Below are 24,901 nucleotides of genomic sequence, written 5' to 3' on the forward strand. Positions count from 1 at the left end.
GAACTCAACCCTGGGGCAGCCTGACTTCCAAGTCTCGGTCCCTTTCCTCTGCACCCAATTGCACTCTTGTTAGTGTGAAGGTGTTTAGAACATAAAACATGAATAGGTTTTAAAACCTCCCGTGTGAGGTGAGTTGGTTTTTCATGCCCTCATCTATGGAGAGACTTTGGCTTCCATGTGTGAGTCTTTAACAGCCTCTGCATCTAGTGATACTCTCTGTACCTAGGACCCAGCGGGATGAGCTGACAACAAGCTGAGGACTGGGCTATGTTCAAGGTCTTCCCACCCTCCCGCTCACTCCTTAACCCTCTACCTGGTGAGAGTTTATCACCACATCATCCAGCCCAGGAGGAGCAAGTGCAAGCTTCTGGCTTTACTGAACACTTGGTGGGTGGGGCACCCTTCACATCCACCCACAGGGCCAGTGCACATGCTCTCACATACACCTCTATGTTATCAGCACTTCACAGCAAGGGGCATTTTTATTAAAACAGCGAGAGATGACTGGACATTTGGAAGGTAACATCATGGTTTCTCAGGAGTGTTAGGTGACATCATGGCAGCCACAAGCCCCTTCCCTCAGACCCAGATACCCTGCCAGGCTCAATGGATGGTCTTCTGGGACTGTCAGCCTTTGGGCCCTGGCCTGATGCTGGACAGGGGCTGCTTGAAAGACAGAGCGATTTCAGTGGGAGATTTGTGTCCTTTGAATGTCCCAGTTTCCCTTAAGCCCTTCTGAGGACAGCTCAGGACTGTCCCCTTCACTGGGTCAGCACCTGCAGGAGACAGGGGCCACATTGGCCTCATCCACCACTGTGTGTTCGGCCTTGAAGGTGCCTGCCCATGCTGGGTGTGCAGTCAACATGAATACAACATGAGTACATGCAGCAAGCATAGTACATGTGCCAACCTATGTGCACCCCGAGGGTATAGGGTAGTGCCTCTGCTTTGCTACTTTGGGCCAGTTAGTGAACTTAACTGCTATAACATGTGGTCTCAATTCAAAAATGGGAATACTAGGAGTTCTTGGGGATTAAGTGAGATAATTCGGAGGGTATGCTACATGCCAGGGAAGTGGTTGCAGTTGTGATTAACCTCAAATTCAAGCAGGATAAAGCTCTGGCACTTGTACTTTTTAGCTCAGGGCAAGTGTAGAGGATAGTATCCATGTCATAGATGGTGACTCCTAACCAGTCCTGACCATTTCACTCTCTCATTTCTTATATTTTTGTGCTTTCCCTTCCCTAGCCTCTCCATTCAAATATCATGGTAGCTTCCCCCCTTCCCTTATATTGTTATTGAGCAGAGCAGGATACTGTGGGATCAGGGATTTTGGTAAGATTGCATTGAATCTGTACATTGCTTTGGGTAATAAAGACATCTTAACAGTACTAAGTCTCCCAATACATGAACATGGAATGTCTTTCCATTTATTTGTATCTTTTTTCATTTCTTTCACCAACATTTTAGTTTTTTAATATATTTTATTGATTATGCTATTACACTTGTCCCATTTTTCTCTCCCCTTTATTCCCCTCCACCCTGTACCCTACCTCCCACCATTATTTCCCCACTTTAGTTCATGTCCATGGGTCATACATATCAGTTCTTTGGCTTCTCCATTTCCTATACTATTCTTAACCTCCCCTGTCTATTTTGTACCTACCATCTATGCTGCTTTTTAAAAAACGATTTAATTGTTATTCAAGTACAGTTTTCTGTCTTTTACTCCCATCCCATCTATGCTTCTTATTCCCTGTACCTTTCCCTGCATTATCCCCACTCCCCTTCCTGCTGATAACCCTCTATGTGATCTCCCATTTCTGTGAATCTATTCCTGTTTTAGTTGTTTGCTTAGTTTGTTTTTGTTTTTGTTTTTAGATTCAGTTGTTGATAGTTGTGAGTTTGTTGTCATTTTACTATTCAAATTCTTGATCATCTTCTTTTTCTTAGATAAGTCCCTTTAACATTTCGTATAATAAGAGCTTGGTGATGATGAACTCCTTTAACTCGACCTTCTCTGAGAAGCACTTTATCTGCCCTTCCATTGTAAATGACAGCTTTGCTGGATAGAGTGATCTTGGATGTAGGTCCTTGTAGTTCATGACTTTGAATACTTCTTTCTAGCCCTTTCATCCCTGTAAGGTTTCTTTTGAGAAGTCAGCTTCTGGTCTTATGAGAACTTCTTTGTAGGTAAGTGTCTTCTTTTCTCTTGCTGCTTTTAAGATCCTCTCCTGATCTTTAATCTTGGGTAATGTAATTATGAAGTGGCTTGTTATGTGCTCCCTTGGATCCAACTTCTTTGGGACTCTGAGCTTCCTGGACTTCCTGGAAGTTTATTTTCTTTGCCAGATTAGGGAAGTTCTCCTTCATGGTTTTTCAAGTAAGTTTTTAATCTCTTCCTCTTCCTCTTCTCCTTCTGGAACCCCTATGATTCAGATGTTGGAATGTTTAAAGTTGTCTGGGAGGTTCCTAAGCCTCTCCTCGTTTTTTCCAATTCTTGTTTCTTCATTGTGTTCTGGTTGAATGTTTATTTCTTCCTTCTTTTCTAAACCATTGATATGAGTCCTGGTTTCCTTCCTATCACTGTTGGTTCTCCGCATATTTTTGTTTCTTTCACTTTTCATAGCCTTCACTTTTTCCTCTATTTTGGGACCATATTCAACCAATTCTGTGAACATCTTAATTACCAGTGTTTTGAACTGTGCATCTGATAGGTTGGCTGTCTCTTCATCCTTTAGTTTTATTTTTTCTGAAGCTTTGATCTGTCCTTTCAATTGGGCCATGTATTTTTGTCTCAGTATTCCTGGTATGTTGTAAGGACCAGAGTTTTAGGTATGCACCAGGGCAGGGCAACCCACAACATGGCGTTGTGGCACTATATGTAGGGGAGGGGTCTGAGAGGGAACAATGCCACTTGCTCAGCTCTCCCTCAGCTTTCAGTCACTTCCTCCACTAACCACAAGCAAATTGGGCCCTCCTGGTGCTGATTCCCAGGTGGGTTGGTTTGTATGTTCCAGAACCCTGTGGGTCTCTCCAATGAACTCCTATGAGGCTGGGCATTTCTCCCGCCCCCGCAACCCTCAAAGATTTTTTTCAGAGGTTTTGAGACTTTATTTCCCTGTGCTGGAACCCTGGGTTGCTCAGTTTGTCTTGCTCCCCAGTTGTTCTTCCCAGTTTGTCCACATGCAGATATGGGACTGCCCGGTTTGCCAGCCGCTGTTTCGCTGATACCTTTCTGCCCCAGCTGCCTATCTCCACCCCTCCGGCCAGTCCGGGTGAATGTTTCTTCTTTAACTCCTTGGTTGTCAGACTTTCATACAGTTTGATTTTCTGTCAGTTCTGGTTATTTTTTGTTTTTAAATGTGTTGTTGTCCCTTGTTGTCCCTCTTTTGGTTGTGCAAGGAAGCAAACTGTATCTACCTATACCTCCATCTTGGCCAGAAGTCCCATTTTATAGTTTTTAGTATACAGATCTTTCCTTGGTTATGTTTATTTCTAAGTATTTTATTCTTTTTGGTGCCATTGTGAGCAGAATTGTTTTCTTAAGTTCCTTTTCATATTGTTCATTGTTAGTATATAGAAACATAACTGAATTTTTGTATGTTCACAATGTCTTGCAACTTTGCTGAACTCATTTTATTTATTCTAACAGTTTTTGTGAGGGGGGAATCTTCAGGACTTTCTACATATGAGATCATGTTATCTGTGAACAGAGATAATTTTACTTCTTTTTTAATATGGATGTCTTTTATTTCTTTGTCTTGACTCATGGCTCTAACTAAGACTCCCATTACTATGTTGAATAACAGTGGTGAGAGTGAGCACTCTTGTGTTGTTCCCGATCTTAGAGGACAAGGTTTCAGCTTTTCACTGTTGAGTATGACATTAGCTGTGAGCTTTTAGTATATGGCCTTTACTATGGGTTTTTTTCAGTGTTTTTATTATGAAAGGGTATTGAATTTGGTCAAAAGGTTTTCTGCATTAGTTGGGGTGACTATGTGGTTTTCCCCCTTCATTCTGTTGACCAGACATTTTTATGAAGCCAAATTGTATGAGACTCAAGAAGCAAAACTGATAAAAATTTTCTCACCTTTTAAGAAATTAGCTGGTTGGGAGATGGATATTTTGACATAAATGTTAAAAGAGACCCAAAGACTGAGTCTGGCACAGACTTGTAACTTCATTCCTCTGTGAAATATTTACTTTTTATTTCTCCCATCATTTCCTATTAAGTGCTGTGCTCAAGTGATGAACATTAATTGGTTAGTTAAATATTTGAGCCCCCCACTTAAGTGTGAGGATTCATAGTAACTGCCAATAAGAAATAGTTTTCCAAATAAGTGATGAGTTGGTTTGTGTGGGGTAGAATGCATCAATATACCTTCAGTCCGCACTGGAGGATATGTTTGTTGATTTTGGAGGGAGGGAAGGGGAATAGAGAGAGACGGGGAGAGAGAGAAAGAGAGAGATACGTCAGTTGGTTGCTTCCTGTATGCACCTCAATTGAGGATGGAACCTGCAATCTTTTGCTATATGGGACAATGCTCCAACCAACTGAGTCACCTGGCTAGGGCTAGAGTGCACCATTTAAAGATTATATTTATCTATTTTTAGAGAGAAGGGAAGGGAAGGAGAAAGAGAGGGAGAGAAACATCAGTGTGTGGTTGCCTCTCATGTGCCCCCTACTGGGGATCTGGCCTGCAACCCAGGCACGTGCCCTGACTGGGAATCCAACTGGTGACCCTTTGGTTCCCAGCCCACGCTCAATCCACTGAGGTACACCAGCCAGGGCAAGAGTGACCATTTAAAAGTCAGCTCTGAAAGGAAGGAACACAGCTTGATATTCTGTAGCAAGAATATTGACCATTAATCATTCATTTGATTTCCATGAAGAATCAGAGATGTTTTATTTAGAAAGAAGTACATATGGATGAAATGATAATAGTATCTGGAATGATTTGCTTTTAAGTAACCTAGTGGGAGTTGGAGCAGGAGAAGGGGTAAAGATGGGACTGCAGTGACCATATAGTAAGCTCATTATATATTCTTTGTAGTTCTATATCTGTTTGAAACTTTTCATAATGAAAAGTTCAAATAAGAAACTCAATATAAATTGATGGTGTGGCTTTATATCAAAATATTATATAGCCATTACAATAACACCTAGGAAGAGTAGTAAGAAAATCAGGAAGTCAGTCTTCCTAATATGGTATGTGTGTGCATATACACATAAGTATTTGCATAGAAAAATATGGGAAGGAAATACATTAAAACATTAACCGTTATTATCCTTGGTCGGTAGGACTATGGATGGTTTTCATTCGCTATATCGTCCAAACTTTTTATAGTGAATTAGAGAAAAACATAACTTCTGAAAACCTTTTTTTTGGGGGGGGGGAGAAAGGAACCAGATGTGCATTATGTAAATTGGTGAAGGATTTTCTTTATTTTTCAATTGAAGTTTACATTTGACACCATTCTGTATTAGCTTCAGATGTACAGCAAAGTGTCCAGAAAAATTACATATTCTACAAAGTGGTCCCCTGACTGCCCCAACATCCACCTGGCCCTATACCTCTCTCTCTTTTGATATTATTGACTATATTCCCATGGTATAATCTACATCTCTGTGGCTATTTTGCAACTGATTCAGTGAAGTATTTGTCCCAGTCATCTGTTTTCTTTTAAAATGCTCTGGTCAGTGATTAGCTAAGTGCTTCTGTGGTTATTAGTCCTGAGTCGTGGACATGGTTTTTGGGCTGTACTGTCCAGTATTCTGCTGTGCAATCTTTGTTGGTGTATGGGTAGGCAAGGTCAGAGACAAGAAGCAGGAACCACCATCATTTCACTCACTGTTAACTCCTTTTAATTATGTTCTTCTAATGTGAACTTCCATCTGATTTTAGTGACCTGGACATGATTTCCACGAGGGTGATGGACTTTAAGCTCCGGGAGGCCGCAGAAGGCCTTGGGGAGGACAGCGCAGGTAAGGCCCTTGTTCCCCCTGCTCTGGGAAGAGCCTCATTGAGTTGTGGGGCAGGGAGAGGGGCTGGTGGAACCAGGCCTTAGGGCCTCTCTGCATGGAGAGTGGGGCTTCAGTTCACTGCATGCTTTGGCCCACCCGGTCCCTTGTACTGTAACTGGAGAGAACCTCAGGAGGTGATCTTCCTTTGCTTCCGTGTCAAATATGGAAGATGGCTTCGAGTAATTTTCCTCATTCCTGTCCCAATGTTTGGTTGACTTGAAAATATAAGGAAGAGAGGTGCAATGGAATAATTTATTACTCAAGAACATCTTAAGGTACCAGTAGGAGGTTGGGCAAAGTATTAGATAGCCTGATCATCCAGTCAAATGATACTAACAAGAGAAAGCCTTTAATTCCTCTTTTATGGCTTTTCTTTTTGGGGAGATCTTATTATATCCTCTACTGAGCTGAATTCCAGGCCCACAAATCATCATCTCACAACGTGTCCTAAGAGTTACCCAATTATGTGATTGGTTTACTGTTACTCATATGTTGCTATTTATGTCTTCATAGAGTTGTAAAATTGACATTACAAAGCATTGATCTCCCTACAACATACCTTTTCCATAGATCAGCCATTTAGACTCACCGTATTTTGGTAACAAAGGTCTCCATCTCTTCCTATTTAAAGTCAGAATGCTAGTAATCATTTTTAAATATAGCTCAGGGGGAGTAGCTTCAATAATATTAAATCCTAGCTGCTAACCATTAGCTTCAGATACTCATCTAATTAAAGACTCTATTTCATATATTTTCAATAGATTTTTCTTATTATTCTATATTAGAACTACTTTTCCTCTGTCACAATTGAATAGATACCCCCTCCCAAAATAGATACAAGGTAAAGTTTTAAAAATTAATCCTGAGAAAAAATTAGTTGCAAAATTTCTCACATTATGGGACACTAAATTATTACTGATTTGAAACAAGAAAATACTGTTTGAAGTAGTTCTTTGTCCTGATCAACCTCCATAAATACTGGTTTGTGGTACAGAGGTCACCATGAAGAATCAATTTTTTAAAAGAAAGAAAAGCTATTCTTTTTCTTTTCAAGTAATAGTTTACAAAGTTATTCAGATCAACCTCTTCCCATTTAAAATGTGAAATTCTGAACAAGAGCATTCTTTAAAAAATCTTTTCAAGAGTAAGAAGTAATGAGACCAAACTTAGAGAAAACAATAAGCCAGAAAGAATAAGTGAACATGGAAGCCACGTTTGCCTTCAGATCATTCACCAGTCTTTGGAATTTTAAATTTCATTTTTATGTCCTCACGAGGTAGGATATGAGGGGAGGGTCAGATATCAAGGTACAGATCTGTACCAGGTGGGCCCCCTCTCATAGAAGACCCTTCCTAAAATAATCCGGGAGCCAAAGGAGCAACAAAACCTGAGTAAGTGTGAAGCAGAGGTAAGTCAGCTGTTGTGTGGACATATAGCCTGAGTTTGCACCAGTTGGGTAATTCAGAGAATCTCAAGCCTTGAATTTGGCTAATAGTAATTCTAGACTGAATGTGACCCCCAGGTACCTTGCAGGGGGAAGCAGTCTTCTCTAAAGGAAGGTACCTTCTACCTAGACTTCAAATTATTACAGAAACTAATGTTTTCAGTACTATGATAAACATATAGTGAATGACAACCAGGCATACAAGGCAACAAGCACCATGAATGAGAACCAACTTGTTACAGGTTGAATTATGTGCCTTCAAAATTCATGTATTGAAGTCCTAACCCCCAGTACCTCAGAATATGACCTTATTTGGAATTGGGTCTTTGCAGATGAGTTAGTTAAGATAAGGTCATACTGGGGTATGGTGGGCCCCTAAACTAATGTAACTGATGTCCTTATTCAAAGGGAAAACATGGACATAGACTGCACAGGGTGAGCACCGTGTGAAGGTGAAGGGCAGTGGCATCTACAAGCCTGAGAACTTCAGAGATGGCCAGCAAATCACCAAAAGTTCAAGGAGAGACATGGAGTAGATTTCCCTTCCCTTGTCTAAAAATAAATAAATAAAATCTTTTTAAAAATAAAAAATTTAAAATACCTAAAATTAATAAATTAAATTGCTTAAAAATTAACTTGCTAAGTATTCATCTCATGAAGTTTAAAAAAATAGCAAAGTAACCCTGGCTGGGTAGTTCGGTTTGTTGAAGCATCATCCCATAAACCAAAAGGTCATGGGTTTGAATCTTGGTCCGGACACATTTTTGGGTTGCGAGTTCAGTCGCCCCTCAGGGTACGGACAAGCGGGGTATCCAGTCAATGTTTCTCTCTCACATTGATGTTTGTGTCTCTCCCATTCCTTCCCCTTTCGCTAAAATCAATAATCATGTCCTCAAGTGAGGATAAAAAAAAAGATAGCAAAGTAAACCTGAAAAAAGTAGGAAGGAAAGAATAACAATAGGAACAGAACTTACTACAAAAAAAATAAACACTCTACAAAGAGCATTAACAAAGCCAAACATTTTTAAGGCAAATAAAGTCAACAAACCTCTGATGAAATCAGTCAGGGAAAAGGAGGAGGCACAAATAATATCAGAGCTGAGAAAGAGAACTTTTATAACAGATAGTGCAGGTGCTAAAACAATAAGAGGATGTTAATAACTATAGGCCAATAAATTTGAAGATTTGGAAAAAATAAACAAATTCTTAGAAAAATGTAACACTAAAACAGATTCAAGAAGTAGAAAACCTGAATAGTGCCTTTCACCAGTAAAGAAATTGAATTTAAAAATCTAGCGGGTGAATAAATGTAGCACAAACAGGACCCTAAGTGTATGGCTGACTAATCACTGAAAGTCAAACAAAAGTGTTCAGCGTGAGACTGGGTCTGGGCAGCCACTCGCACCCACTAAACAGCCACAGCCTCTTCGACTGTAAAGGACAGTGAGGCCTCTTGTTTGCTCAGACTTGCAGGGATGCGTACCCATTTGTCAACTAGCAAAAGGCCAGGTAGTGACCTGGCAAATGCAGTAAACTCTTGAGAGTCTTTCCGATAAATAGAGTCTCTGTGAGAACCACCAATTAACAACACAATCATTGCATGATTAGAAAGAGAAGGAGACTTCATTAGACTTTAAGAAGACTTGGCTGTAGAACTGAACTCCCTTTGGGCAGGGATTTGCTCCACCTAGGATACTATAGGAACTCCTACTAGAGTAATACTAATTAGTTCTCCACATCACAGCAAGATTGTGTTCCCTTCTTTAGGAGGCATTAATATAAACAAAGTATAACAATTTCATTTACTTTTTAAGGAATTCCACTTACAGAATTATTTATGTATAAAACTAATAAATAGTTTCAGCAGATCTTCAGGATATATTAGACCGCTTCCTGGTTATCCAGGATGTTGCATCCTTCCATTGTTTGTTCTCATAAAGATTTAGAAGGAAAGCAAGGAATTCTTTTTTTTTTTTTAGTCTTTTTTAAAATGTTATTTTTAATTTATTTCTCTTTAGAAGGGAAGGGATGGAGAGAGGAAGAGAAATATCAATGTATGGTTGATATCTCATGGATGCTTCTCATGCATCCCCTGCTGGGAAGTGGCCCCTGCTGGGAACTGGCCTGCAGCCCAGGCATGTGCCCTGACTGGGAATTGAACTGAGATCATTTGGTTTGCAGGCCCGTACTCAATCCACTGAGCTACACCAGCCAGGGCTGGAAAGCAAGGAATTCTGCTTAGCTGCTAATGTGAAATCACAGGATCCCACATATGATGGAACATGTGGGTGAGAATGCAGGAGGCAAGTGTTGTGAATTCTAACAGTCCAGGAGGCATGGCACAGTCAGGCTCAGCACTGCCACCATTGTGGGATGATTGTTCTCATCAAAAGTTGTTAGCTCATCACAGCCTTTGGACTCCCACAAGCACGTCTTGCCCACAAGGCTGGCCCTTCTCTGACTGCTCCTGGTGCTCATGTCCATGCTAAAGGAAGCACCTAAGATTATTTTGAAAAATAATTTGGGTTATGAAATGGTCTTTACCTCATCGGGAGTTTTTGCTTTTGACTGTGTATTTCAGAGATTAAAACTTGATTTCAAGTGAGAGGAAATCATTGCTTATGCTTTGATTCTGTGATTGTGCTCCAGAGCTTTCTTGGCACTTTTATTAAATGTCCAAAGTAAATAGAAATAAAGATTTGTTTCCAGGTGTGCAAAAATGGGGCACTGTGTGCTTCCTGTACCCCTGTGTGGTAAAAGGACTCTCCAGGGATGAGTGCTCTGGTGCACGGACAGAAAGCTGCTTTCTTTCTCATGCATGTCTCACACAGGCTTGGCGAGCACTCACATGCATTCCTTCTGCACAGGAAAGAAAAAATCCAAATTCAAGACATTTAAGAAGTTCTTCGGGAAGAAGAAAAGAAAGGAATCTCCTTCCTCTACAGGAAGTAGCACCTGGAAACAAAGTCAGGCGAAAACTGAGGTCATTGCCATTGAGTCAGGGCCGGTGGGCTATGACTCAGAAGACGAGCTTGAGTAAGTTACTTTTCACATCCTTGGGGGTGGGGCTGCTGCCGGAAGACTATGTTGTTGTCATGTAAGTTGCTGGATTTCTGAGCCTACTTTCTTCCTAGGTAATTCCTTGGCAGATTCTCCCACAGAAGTTGTGCTTTCTGTCTTTCTCCATACATGGAGAAAGTTGGGGCAAAATTATTAGGCACCTGCTGTGTGCCAGGCACTGCATCTATTAAAATTCTATGATAACAGTGGGATGGGAGGTGGATATACCATTTTACAAATGAGCAAACCAAGCATTAGCAAAATTTTGGAGAACTTGCCCAATATCCTACACATGAAAGTGGCAAGACTGGAATATGAGCCCTGATTTAATTTGAGCTAAAATTCTTTTGAGGACTTGGATACTATAAAAGGAAATACATCTCTTTAAGCTTGAACTTTGAATAATCTAATAAGAAAGTTTTGAGAAAGATGGGGGGGCGGAGAAAGAGACAGAGAGAAAGAAACAGACGAGAGAGATGGGAGGGGAAGGCTTTCTGCTATTCCATCTTAGAAAAATTATTCAAAAATATTTTTAGGAAGAACAAACCCAATAGGTTATGACAGTTTGGGGAAATCTTTTTAATTTTGTAACTTGTATTTCACCAAAATATAGTTACGATACATATGTTCACTTATTTTTATTCCAGCAGTCTTATCTGTGAGTAAAAAGAAAAAACTAGATTTGTTGCTGTGACAACTTTTTTGTTTTCTTTGAAACAACATTGGCTCTTAATTTGAGGATAAAACTCTTCAAAGGCATAATGACCCTCAGGATTGGGAAACAGACCACAGGAGATGGGGTCACTGGCTTCAGCCTCCTGGTGGTGTGTCTGCCCGCCCTGCTCAGCATTCATCCGCCTTGCTGGTTTGTAACAGAGCAGAAATCACACTGACCACTTGATGGCACCAAATGACTGATGAGGAAACATTCAAGTTTTTTCTTTCAGGTTTTGTTTGTTTTTTGTGTGGTGGTGGTGAACTGTGATTCCCACACTACACTTTGTGGAGCACAGATAGGTTGGACTGAACACTGGAATTTCAGGCGGTATGTTCCAAACTCTTGAGGTGGAGATGTTATCAAAATATTGATACATTGCTAATTGTTCAATGTCTTGACTGGGCCAGACCCAGGAAACTGTAACACTCACCTCACTCACCCCTCCTGACTAGGACACAGTTCTGATGTCCTGGGAGTGGCCCCTCCAACGGGGGAACAGGAGCATAGCAAGATGGGTGAGCAGGGTCAAATGACCTGTCAGCTGTCCATCAGCTCTATCACAGGAGCCCCTGGGAAGGTGGGGACTGTGTCCTTTTCATCTTTATATTTCCAGCACTTAACAGAGACCTGGGCCTCTGTTTACTGGAAATAGTTTGCTAGATTCATGCTGGGAAAGGAAGCTTGAGGATGGAGTAAGGTGGGGCTCTGGATATGCAAATAATGTTTTTAGAGAGCAGTGTGGACTGGCAAGATCTTAAAGGCACTCTTTGGCCAATGCAAGAGGCCCTGCAGTAACTGCTCATCTATCACCAGGGCCAGAAGAGTTCCATCTGCCAAGACACATTAATGCTGGCAAAGCCCATGGGACACAGTGACTTTGAAAAGTTGATGCCCATTTATTGCATGTGGTTATGCCTCTTAAATCTCTTAATCTGTAACAACTCCCTCCTCCTTTGTTTCACATCACTGATCTGCTGAAAGAGCAGGGTCGGTTGGTCTGCAGAATACCCCACATTCTGGCTTTGTTTTCTCTTGGCATGACTGAACTTGTTTCCATATTCTTTGAATTTCTTGCAAAGCACTAGATGGACCTAAGTATTAAGTTAGATTGAGGTTCAAAATGATGCTTTTCAGATCACAAGGGACCTACTTTGGGTTGTCCCACTTCTGATGACTATAAGACTAAGCAGTGCGTTCAGGAATTCTTAGTGTGATCCCTCCACCAGTCTTTACCTAGGGGTGTTACTACCCACTGATGGCCATTGCCTAGATCCATCGTTTTATTGCAGAATGGTAGTCTTCCTAGTTGTATCATTTATTCTGCATGTGCTGGCTGGAGTTCTATGAAGAAGACCTTTCCTTCATCAACTTCTTGGTGGTTCTCAAATACCGAAAGGACAGGATAATGCTTAGATAATTATCTTTTTATTGATCCACCTTCATAGTGATGACCTAGTACCCTAGCAACTTCCAATACTGACCAGTGAATTTTTTTAATATCACTATTAAGGCATGGATTTTTATATATTTGATTTGCTTTAGCCCCTGACAACCTTCATTGATCTTTTATGCTCACACTGTCCCATGTTACGCTATTGGGAGTTCTTAAAATTAGCTCCTGGGTTCTTTTAACATAACCCCACTTGTCTTTGAAAGCTTCTTTGCTTTCTTGTACAATGAGAAACCTCATGCTTATGTTGCACATTCCTGTCCTAGACCTGTAATCAGCCACTTCGTCACAGGGGCCCATTTTGTTTTAGTGTGAAATGGTTTTAGGAGACCACAGGCTGGCTGCCAGGTGTCACGATTATTAGGTAGTTGGCTGTCATTGCTTCTAGACCTTTCCAGTTCAAGTAGCTATGAAACATGCTTCATTTTTTAAGAGAAAAATAAAGCATTAATTCATGGGTATTTCCAGTTTAAATTTAATAAGATAAATTTTTTACTTATTTGATTATGTGCATTTATTTATCTCTTATACTGTATATCTTCATTCCTAATCATAGTAACAAACTTATCTTCTTTATTATATAATATACTTACAGTGATTTCATTATCCTCCTTTCCCACACAGAGGTTATATACTATAAAGATTGTTTTTCACTATTTTTTTAAAAATCAGTATTGCTGCTAAGATGACTACCAAGTGCGATTTGATATCTTTGTGGTTGTTGTTCTTAGAATTAATCCTGTTATAGATGTAGAGTCAAAAGTTACTTGGATGTGGAGTGAAAGTCACCTGAGATCACTTTTTTCTGTGTGGTTATGCCAACAACCTGATATAAAATTCGGCTTGTTTCTGCTGGTTTTCTAGTTTGAGAGATTGTTTTATTTCCTTTTTCTTTGGTTTTGTCCTTTAACTATGTAAAATGTTACAAAATTAAAATGTTTACATAGTTTCAAAGGCAAAATCCTAACTGGGGTACCATGGCACCCTGTTTCCCATCTTGTTCTGTCTTTCCCCCGAAGAAATTCATTTTTCTTAATTTGTTATTCATCCTTTTATTTTTAAAAATATAAGCAGTTACACACATAGGTTTGCATTTGTTTGTGTATCTTCATCCCCACTTCCCCACACCAAGCTAGCACACCATGGATGCTGTTCTGCACCCTGCTTTTTATTTTTCACTTAGCACAGTCTGGCACTGCATTCTCGTCTCCTGAGGGACGCTTGGGTTGCTTCCATAAACGTTGCTGTCATTAGTGGCCTTGTGTTTCTGCCAGTGTATCTTCGCAGAGGCCTTTCCGTTCTCTCTCAAGCCCTAGATCCGCCCAGAGTGGAGGTGGTTGGGCAGTGTTCAAGGTTCCCCAAGGGTGTGTTTACACCCCCAAGGGTGTGGCCAGGGGCTGCCCCCCTTGGAGGGAACCAGGTGTGCCTGTGATCCTTGTGACAAAAGCTGCCATTGCTGTGGGCTGCCTGGTGCTTTCACTTGGCCGATTCCCTCCCAAAAATGTAAGGACATGCTCTTCTGGGGGCTATGGGTTCCCCACTTACAAATTCACTATTGCAGGCAGAAAGTAGTTAGGAAGCATCACTAACCAATACAATCAGATTTGCAGCAGGGCAGGGCCACGCCTAGGAGTCCCTAATACCTCACAGAGGACAGGATGTGGGGGGCAGGGTGGTGTGTGGGGCCATGGTGTACAAGATGGTCTCTGGAGGCAGACTTTTCTTCTTTCATCATGGAGTCTTAATCACCTCCTTCCACCTATTGTTCAGGCAGCCACTGCTGCTAGGAAAATCCGACGGCTAACTCCCACATCCTCTTAGAACATTTTGTGAATGTCCTGTGGGTTCAGTGCCAAATTCAAGCCTTCAGCTGGGGAAGAGGCTGGGGATGGGATTGGGCTGATGATGCCAGAGGTGCTACCATCTACACTCCAGGACCAAGACACACAGGTTGGGTCCCACAGATCATATTAGGGTAACGTGCAGAGGGCATGGCTTTGCAGGTGTGCAGTTCTCATTTCACACTTGGCTGTGGATATGCATTCTGGGCCTTGTGAGGGGGCCTGTCAGGCAGGTCCTCGAACTGCTGGGCAAGCACGCCCTCTGGCCCGCCACGGCGTTGCGTGCGTGCCCACAGGAATGACCTCACCCTCCCAACAGCCCAGCCACCCAGCTAGCCACCCTCACACCTCGCCAGACCTCGGTATTTCTATTAATAAAAAGAATTCACACTAACTTCAGATATGTTAGGAAAATTCCTATCTCTGCAATGCTCCTAACAGTTGACTGTGGTATTTGACACGGTGGAGATAAACCAAAGCCAGGAACAAATAAAAAATAAATGCAACGTGGGCTGGTTGTGCCAACCCATATGCCTGCTCTTCATCCTGGGGATCCCAGGTGAGGGACAGTGAGCAGAGTTTCACAGTCTCTCCTTCTCCTAGGGAGTCAAGGGGCGCACTGGGCAGCCGCGCCCTCTCACATGACAGCATTTTCATTCCTGAGTCGGGACAGGACCCGACTCGGCCTGTGCGGGTGTTCTCCCAAGAAAATGTATGTGACCGGATTAAGGCTCTGCAGGTAAACTTTTTCTTGGCCATGACACTAGGTATGTATGTCAAACATGAGTTGAGATGTTTTAAAATTATTCCTGGTTGGTTCATTTGATATATTTTAAAGTATAACTGTGTGCATGTCACAATTTCCCCAAGACATCCAGGTTAGTCACAGTTGGATCTTGGCCTGTTCCAAGTTACAACTCCTCATTTTCCATATGACAGCCAGAGAACTGGTAGCAGGTGATCTTTTGGTTCAGTTCTCTGAATCCAGATAAGGGCTCAGATAATGGCATTGAAAATATCTCCTATGTGGATGAATTGGGGCAGGAGGCTTGTTGATAAAAGTCACTGGTGAAAACAAGAGCCATTGTCCTTTATTCCAATCCAGCTAAAAATACAGTGTAATGTGAAAGTGGGGCTGCCACCTCCTCCAGGGAGCCTTCCTGCCAAGCGGAGTGATGATGCCGGCATGAGTTCTGAGGATGATGGGCTCCCCAGGAGCCCCCCAGAGATGTCCCTTCTGCACGACATCGGTCCCAGCACAACCATAAAGGCAAGTCAGCCTGTACCCCACATGTCCATCCTCCCCCACCACAGAGGGCAGCTGGGTGCCTGGTGGCCACTGTGTGACTCCCATGAGGGAAGGCTGGGCATGACGCAGCAGGAGGCATTCCAGCCAGGTCACTGGAGCCCACAGCTAGTATTTATTTTCATTCTTTGAGCAGAAATTCAGGTCTTGTTAAGAGATAGGGGTTTGGTGACATTCTTTTTGATGGTTAGAGGTCTGATACAATCGACTCCTTGCCTTGTTTTTCCTGTCTGAGCAGATGACCAGACAGCATCTCCTCTCAAACAGCCTTTGTGTCTGTTCTCTGTGGTCATGAGGCTTGGCCATCGGGCAAAGGGAGTGGTAGACATATTTGACTTAACACGGGCTCTCATGCCTGAGTAGAGGACAATGAGAACTTGTTAGGTCAGGGCTAAGAATGTGAGGCTTGGTTCTGGTAAACAGGGCAGCAGGCAGGAGAGATATTTATGGCCTGTACAGGGCAGGGGAACTCATCCTGCCACCACCCTCCCCATGAGAATACATGAGGAGGAACTGAGCTCTTGCAAATATGCAAACAACAAAGTTCATGGTGCCTCCATTTTCAGCCCATACCAGGTACTTGTACATAAATGATCATTTTTCCCTTGTAGACAAGCTTGCTGAGTGCTGGACAGAGTTAGAGTTATGCATGCTGATGCTTGAAAAGCAAATGAAGTCCAGGATCTCTTTTTTATAGCCACACTCCTGCCCTGGTGGAGGGCCATTTACAGGGAGGCCTCGGGGGTTTCATTGTGACTCAGCACCTTGCAGATTCTGTGCTGCTCTGAAATATGGTCAGTAGTCACTTCAACCTGGACATCCAGAAGCCCTACTGCAAAGGCAGGGAAAAGAATATCTCCTCATTTGTGTGTACTTATGGATGTCCGGGGGTCACTGATGATAGGCAAGGAAGGGCTGTGGTGTGCCTGAATGTAAACAAGCTCCAAGATTAACAAGCTGCAGAATTCTCCTGAGAATTCTGCTCTGGGGAGAGGCGGGGGAGGAGGGCTTGTGCCTGCTTTCTCCACAAGCGGGGTCTGAGGACAGACAGTGCACTACCCACAACTGCTCCCCCACCTCGAGGAGAAGGGAGAGAGGTCAGGAGGATGGTGTGTCCCATTTCTTGGCCTTCAAGACAACACCACACTCCTTAACACCTTAAAATACTGGAGAAGTTTATAGGCTTGTGGCTGCTTATGTTGTAGTTACCATGTGACAGAGACATCTTTGCACCCTCAGGTGTGTACCCTCAGTTGTGGACACCACATGCGACTTTGTGTGTTTCAGGGCCACATTATGGGGGAGATGTGTCTCGTGAGCCTTTACTGATGGACTTGTCCCCCCGCCATTCCATCACAAGCATTGTCTGATGCTCTCAGCATCATTGTTATCTGTTTAGAAGGGACGGGAAGTACAGCAAACAGGTGGTTTCTAACTCTGCTCAGGAAGGAGTGAGCCCAGCTCCAAACCCACAAAGGGCCGTGATGCGCAAACTCCACAGTTAGCTGAGTGAGAACCACTCATGCTAGGCAGGGCTGACTTCATCCTTCTCAGCATCTGTTCTTTCACAAAAAAACATCCTGGGATTTTATCAATTATTATATAATATGAACAATCCACTGGCTTCATAGGAACCCAAAATCTGAGCCTTTAAGACTTAAAAAAAAAGATAAATCTTCATCATCGTGGTTTTGAAGATACAATGATCATATTTTATGCCCTGAAAGTTCTTGGTGCAGAGAGTGCTGATCGAGAGAGGGAAACAATACACGCTTTAGGATGTGTTTATATAATACATGGTATTTGCTATAAGGGCACCTTACGTCCCAAAGGATGGGATTGCAGGCTGCTGAATTTTTTTCCTGCTGCAACACCTCAAACAGGCTTACATGCTGGATGGAGAAACTTACTGAAGATTATTGTGAAAAAAAGGTCTTTAGCAACCATATTTCATGGCACTGCTAAGGTGATATTTCTTGGCAGAATGAGTTTTTTGGGAAATACATGTAATTTAAAAAAGATTTATTACCATAGGTTGTGGCAACTGATGAAACTTAATTTGGTGATTTTTAAAGTAAAATTAGATCTAACTAGTCATGTTCTAGGTGTCCTGCCATTAAGTACAGAACCTGGGAGAGAGCACAGCAAACTGGTGAGTCCGTTTGCACCAGGAGATGAGGGCAGGTCAGTGGAGGGTCTGGTGGCAACAGAGAAGACACACCCACTGCTGTGTAGCACCCTGGGCAGGTTCTGTCACCTCTAGGAATCTGTCCTCAGAGTGTTTGGGAGAGCATGAGAAGAGATCAGGTAGGTCAGAGCCTGCCCTCTCCTCACAAGCAAAGGCCAGCCCCAACACCCCTACTTCAAGTGGGCAGCTGCTCCTGAGCACACTGACCTCCGCCGCCATCCATGGCTGAGCCCTCTTTTTTAGGACAAACATTGTAAAGCAGTTGTCACACACAGTCGCTCCCCAAAAAGTCTCTGAACCTCATGCCGTTTCCTCAGGGCCCTATGAGCCGCGACCCCAATATACGGCCACAGTTAAACTTTTAAATCATCCCCTTCCAGAATCATCCAGAAGCGTGAATTTCAGGGAAGACTGACTGGGAACCAGCAGTGCTTGTGTGAATGTTCAGATGCTGCCAACACCCAGATGACAACCCCAGTCAGCCTTTCTGCCCCCCTCCCCTTGGACCCCAGTCCACCTCTTGTAGTCACCTCAGTGATCAAAGACGAAGCTATGGTTCTCCTGGTCCTGAAGGGGTTGGTCTTTTCAGGCCCTGACACCTCACCCCACAGTGGAGAGAGTTCAGTTCCCAGCAAGAAGTCCCACTGTGACAGCCAGCACAGGGAGTGTACTGGGACACAGGTTGTGGCTCACAGTGTCGGGGAAGTGAAGCTGCCAGCCAAGGGCCCCCGGCACAGGGGCCAGAGTGGGCTGTGCCAGGACCATCTGCCCAGGCAGAGCAAATGCAGGGGACCCTGGGGGAGAGGAGCGAGGAATGCCTGTCCTTCAGGGTTATAGAAGGGTGACCAGAGGTCCTTTGTAACAAAAGTCATCATTCTGCATTTGCAAAGCCCCTCATCTGTTCTCTTGAGTTCCAGGCGGCCAGCAAAACAAAAAACAAACAAAACAAAGTTTTAACAAGTGTTTATATGTACTATTCCTCTGAACAAAGCCTGTAAACAAAGGGAGAAATGAAGGATTCTGTGTGATTTTTAAAAGACTCATTCTACTTGAGACCCTTAAGAAGGACAATCTGGGGAAGCTGTCACCAGATCCATCCAAGGCAACTTCCTGAATCCTCAGCTACAGCAGGGAAAGCTAAAGCCACAGGTACAAAGGAGGTTGTGGCCAGGAGTCCTGTGGTTTATTTTTAAAATAATTTTTCTTGCTTTAGTCCCATAAGAGCCTGAGTAGCTAAAATAAGAGAAGTAAAATGGATTATGTCCATTTATTTTTTAAAGATTTAATTAATTTATTTTTAGAGAGAGGGTATGGGAGGGAGGAAAAGAGGGAGAGAAACATTGATGTGAGAGAGAAACATTGGTCTGTTTTTTCTTGCACATGCCCAGACTGGGGACTCACCCTACAACCCAGGCATGTGCTCTAACCAAGAACAAACTGGCTACCTTTCTCTTTTCAGGACAACACTCAACCAACTGAACCACACTGGTCAGGGCTGATTATGTCCACTTATAACGCCTCTCCCTCGTTTTAGTAATTGTCTTTTTCCATCTGACAGAAATATACTTCATACTTGCCTTAGAAGATGTAAGGGGCCTTTATGTGAATGGGGAAAAGCAGTGCCCTTGCAAGGTGGTCCCTGCCTCCGACACTCGGTAGTGTCTGCCTTCTGCCCCGCCAGCCCCGGGTTAGCAGAGACTCGGCATAGGGCTCCCGGGACAGCAAGGTGGACCCGTGCCCTGGGCTCTGTTCTCCACCTCCTTCCTGAGGAGACTGTTTTTCACTAAATCATTGTGAGATACATAGAATTATGGGCTTAAGTTAAAATGTAAACTTGACACCACCCCACCCATTATGATGGCTAATATAAAAAAAGTTTCGGTGAGAACGTGAACAAATTGGAATCCCAGTGCATTAATGTTGGCAAAGTAAAATTGTAGACACCATGGAAAACAGTATGGACGTTCCACAAGACACTGTGATTCAGCAATTCGGCTTCTGGGTAAATACCCAAGAGAATTGAAAGCAAGTTCTTGGAAAGATATTTGCACACCCACATTCACAGTAGCATTATTCACAATAGCTAAAATTTGGAAGCAACACAAGTGTCCGTCAACAGATGATTGAATAAACAAAATGTGGCCGGGACACACGAAGGGAGGAAACTCGGACACATGCCACAGCATGGGCGAACCTCCAGAACTTCATTCTGAGTGAGATAAGCCCTTCGCAGAAGGACAGATACTGTATGAGTCCAGTTATGTGAGTTACTGAGAGAGGTCGCATGCAAACAAAATAGTAGAACTGTGGGTGCAAAGGGCTGGGGGAAAGGGAAATGGGGAGATAGTGTTTAAGGGGCACAGAGTTTCCGTTTTACAGGAGTAAAAGTTCTGGAGAAGGATGGTGTAATGCTTGTACAATAATATGAGTGTATTTAATACCACTGTACTACACACCTAAAAATGGTTCGGATGCCAGCCCTGACCAGGTGGCTCAGCTGGTTGGAGCATCCCACACACACCCCTCCCACCATACAGCAAGGAGTTAAGCGTTCAATTTCCAGTCAGAGCACATATGGGAGGCAACCTATTGATGTTTCTCACATCAATGTTTCTCTCTCTCTCTCTCTCTCTCTCTCTCTGCCTCCCCCTCCCTCTATCCCCCGCTTCCTCTCTCTCTAAAGTCAAAGAAAGATATTCTTGGTGAGGATTTTTAAAAATGGTTAGGATGCTAAATTTTATGTGTATTTTACTACAGTAAAAAAGTTGGAAAATAACATTGGAAAAATTATTATGTAAACTTGACACTAATATTGAGCACCATGTTAGAACAGAAAGTTTGTAGGCGTCAGGGTTGTAACTAAAACCAGTACCTCCCAGATTCTCTGCACCTTGCTCATCACCTGGATGTGAACAAATTTGGGGATGTGAATTTGTCATGGTGTTCAGTGAGTGTGCCCTGTCTGTTACTTTTTGCTGTTAAATGTCTTTGCCGTTGACCCACTTAGACCTCACTTGGTGGAGGAGCTTGCCAGGGTCAGTGGGCAGGGCCCATAGGGTATTGCTGTCACTCTTGCATGTGACAGCCAGACTCCCTGGCAACACTTTTGTTCTTGGCTGTCAATTGCTCTCTTCTGTGGTATCAACTAGTAAAATACTGTAACTTAACAGATGGTAACTTACAGCCACATTTCTCCAAGAGAATGCATAAGGACACAGAAACCTTCTAGAATGGACGACCACAGCTTCACTAATAGACTGCCCAGTTGTGGGCTCGGCACGTCCTGTGCCCAGGCCTGTAAGGCACACCGCTGGGGCACGCTGTCAGCTTCCAGAGAAAGGACCAAGCTTGGCTCTGCGCTTGGAGAAATCGAGCTGGTCTATGTCATCAAAGAAGTTAGCACCGATGCCAGTAGCTATGGGAGGGGGAAGGCAGTGATCGGCTGAGGGTGCCTGGGACACAGGTTCTCTGTATGACCTAGCACTTACGCCTCCTAGCCCTTTCCTCTTGGACCCTCCCTGTCAAGACTTGATATAAAACACGTCCTTTCATGGGAATACAGGGCACGGGAAGAGGAGAGAGTTGAAGTGTTGTTTGCTGTACCCATTCATATTAAGATTTAATCCTTGCTGTTTGCTCCTTGTCTCGTGAAGGTCTCTTTGGTTTCCTCGTCCCGGCCGGCCTCTCCAGAGCAGCTCTCCTCCAGGCACACGAGTGATGTCCCCGTCTTTCCCCGGACCTTGAACAGCAGTGTGGCACCTGTGGCTGATTTCAGTCACCCCCCAGAATTCTCCTCCTGCCTAGACAATTCTGCGGCTAAGCACAAGCTCCTGGTTAAGCCCCGCAACCAGCGGTCAAGCAAAATGAGGCGCCTGTCTTCGGTAATTGTGCTTCTCCTCTACCCCCTCCCACCTCCTCTCTCCTCTCAGGGTTAAGTGCCCCCTCTGAGTGACATTCTTGGCCCCATAGACCTGCTGCATAAGGTGGAGTTGCTTGTCTTTTCAACACAAATTAGACATCTCTCTCCTCTGCATAAATCCTTCCTTCCTTCTTTCTTTTCTTCTGCCCTCCCTCTCTCCTGCCCGCCCTCCCTCTCTCCCTCCCTCTCTCCCCCACTTCCTTCCTTCCTCCCTTCCTTCCTTCTTTTCATAACACTTATCAGGAACCTGCTGTGTGCTGTGGGTCCATTGCCTCCCCACTGCATTCACTGTGTAGTCCACAGTCTAGGCCTGGCATGCCCAGGCCCTCCCTGCCTCTCAGATTTCCTCTCACCCTCTCTCACTCAACATGTTCTGCCTCCTCCCTGCTTCTTGAGCTCTCTAAGCTGTCTGGGGCCTCAAGCCTTGTACCTGCTGATTTCTTGCTCAAGATGCTGTTCTCCTGGTGACTCCTCCTCAGCCTTGGGGTCTCAGCTAGAAGTCCTCTCCCTACTGGGGCTCACCTGGCCATCCTGTGGAAAGCAGCCACAGCTTCCCAGCATCATGTCCACTTCCTTCGTAGCACTTGCCACACACAGACGTGACCTTCGGAAATATGTGTGCTCACTTGTTTACTGCCAGTTTTCCCTGAGACCTTGTCCCAGCTCTACTTCCAGCCCCTGGAGCCAGGCTAGTCACAGGGCTGATATCTATTAAATATTTGTTGGGTGAGTAAACAAATGGGTGAGTGAATAACAGAAGAAGAAGCTGGACCACTAGAAGGGACACCTGCTGAGGAGCAGAGGAATGTGCACCTGTAAGGACAGAGCCTTCTTTGGGCATGCCGCCTGGGGCAGTTGTCAGCTCACAGTTGTGGGAGCCAAGGACTCATTCGTGGAGTACTTTGGCCTCATGGTGCCAGGGAATTCCTGGTCAACATAGGGTTGGTACCTTTTCCCCTGCCTGGTGATGCCCACACTGCCTCACTTCTAGAGGAGCTGAGAAGCAGGATCTGGGCCAGCCTGGCCACAGAGCGTACAGCGCTAAGAAAGAGATCCTCACAGACCACCATTCTCTCCCATCATCCCTTGAGACAGGACTGTGGGGTGTTGATAGCATACCCAGGACAAGCTAGGTGCTTCACTGGAGACAGTGGCATGGGGTCGCTCGGGATGTCAGGGACTCCCTAAGAGAGCAGGTTTTCCTTTGGACATGTGGAATGTACTAGAAAGCTTGGCATGAATTTTAAAAGGTTGACTTTTGAGGAGACCAAAGCTGGAGAAAGAAGCAAACTATGGTTATCTCCAGGGCAGCGTGCCCTCATGCAAGCTGGAGATTAAGGGATGTATACAAATGCTTGCATATCTAGGACATTTACAGTTAGAGGCTCTGACCTGCCTGTCCTTGCGCTGAGTGCAACCCCAGGGCAGAGACAAGCCAGCTCCCTCTGGCCCTCGTGTGTGGGTTTCATTCTCACAGGATGTCTGTTACCGGACAGACATTACCTCGCCCAGCCACAGCCGGGCCAGGACGCAGTGGCAGGGGGAGACCCGGCACCTGCTTCAGGGGCAAGTGCAGCACCCCTTCTTCCAGCCCTTTGGGGAAGAAGAGCTATACTTTTCTCCACTTTTGAACTTCACTTAGCTCTTGAACATGTTTTTTAGAATAACAAAATGTCTGATTTTCTCAGACATTTGTGTAAACACAGTCTTTCCTTTATTTAAACCGTCATTTCCATATCTTTCCCTCCTCTCCCTCCCCACCTTGGGAGGAAGCGGCCTCGATGAGTATTTGGAGGCATTCACATTTTTCTGACTGGGAAGAGGTATCTGGCCAGTGGTCACCAGTGTCCCTGTTTGGTCCTCGGGTGGAGGCTTCTGTTCTTCAGTGTCCTCAGCTTCCTTAGCCCTTTGATCATGAGGACCTTCTCACTAACCTGGCCCCTCTTGGGACCACAGTGCTTTCTGATGCTCCCATCCTGCTCTGCAAGTAGGGACAAGCCACCACACTGCCCTCTCTGCTGCCCTCCTGACCCCGGAATGTCTGTGGAGGTTCACAGCCCCTTTGGGCTTCACTAGACAGTGAGGTCCAAGTTTCCTCTGCTTTTATGACCCCCCACAATAGCTGGGATTGCTTTTTCTGCCACCCCCCTCACACCTACCCCAGACTCAGTCACCTGCAGAGTCCTCTACTTTATTCTCTTCCTCCTGCTGCTCAAGTTCCTTCCTCCATTTGGGCAGAACAGCCATCCATGCCCAGCCAGGCATCTCCAGCTCCCTTATCAGTGGGGCAAACGGTCCTCCACATCACCTGGGCTTTGACTCTTTTGGAGCTCTAGAAGAGAGCAAAAGGGCTTTCCCCACCTTACAAACCCAATCTTGCATAGTTAAAAAATAATCCTTGGCTATCAAGACTGTAATATTTATTTTAAGTTTTAAAGACACATTCACGTGTGCATTTGGTTGAATCTCTCTGCCCCCTTGCAAAGCAGAGATCAGGAAAGATAAGCTCAGGCTATTATCTCAGCATTTTACCATGCTGCACGGAACCGGCCCTGTGAGCGGCTTCAGTGCAGAGGTGGAAAATCCATACGTGTTTTTCTAATGTCACCACACCAGTCAGCTTTCATCCCAACCCAGGCAGTTCCAGGAGGAGGGACTGTCAGGAATTCTTCCAGAAGCAGCATGGTCACACGACTAGATTAAGGTTGCATTGCTGGCAGAACTGCCAGCCTTAAGTCTCAGGTCTCAGACAGAGACTGGCATCTCCCTTTGCCCCAGCACTGCTCATCAGCAGTGTATCCTGCTTGGAGGTTATGTGGATGCTGCCCCCAAGGCTCTTTTTGGGGTGAGAGGAGGTTGATGAGTAGAATAGGCAGCCAGGATAGTCCCCATCTGGGTGCAGGCTGAGCAATGGTCCTCCACTTCCACCTTCTCAGGAGAGCCCTGG

General features: G+C 44.3%; 1 protein-coding gene across 3 annotated transcripts in view; it reads left to right on the top strand.

Annotated features, from left to right (window-relative positions):
- Window positions 1–24,901, top strand: part of CRACDL (CRACD like) — a 124,855-nt gene that overhangs the window by 79,153 nt on the left and 20,801 nt on the right. For all 3 annotated transcript variants that reach the window (XM_037056803.1, XM_037056801.1, XM_037056802.1), the window contains exons 2-6: window positions 5,910–5,989; window positions 10,340–10,508; window positions 15,145–15,280; window positions 15,647–15,811; window positions 21,689–21,916. In XM_037056803.1, the coding sequence (XP_036912698.1) occupies window positions 5,920–5,989; window positions 10,340–10,508; window positions 15,145–15,280; window positions 15,647–15,811; window positions 21,689–21,916 (768 nt within the window). In that variant the 5' untranslated portion in view covers window positions 5,910–5,919. The remainder of the gene's footprint in view (window positions 1–5,909; window positions 5,990–10,339; window positions 10,509–15,144; window positions 15,281–15,646; window positions 15,812–21,688; window positions 21,917–24,901) is intronic.

This window comes from Sturnira hondurensis, unplaced genomic scaffold, assembly GCF_014824575.4.
Source record: "Sturnira hondurensis isolate 20B ecotype Veracruz unplaced genomic scaffold, ASM1482457v3 Scaffold0009178, whole genome shotgun sequence".
Lineage (NCBI taxonomy): Eukaryota > Metazoa > Chordata > Mammalia > Chiroptera > Phyllostomidae > Sturnira > Sturnira hondurensis.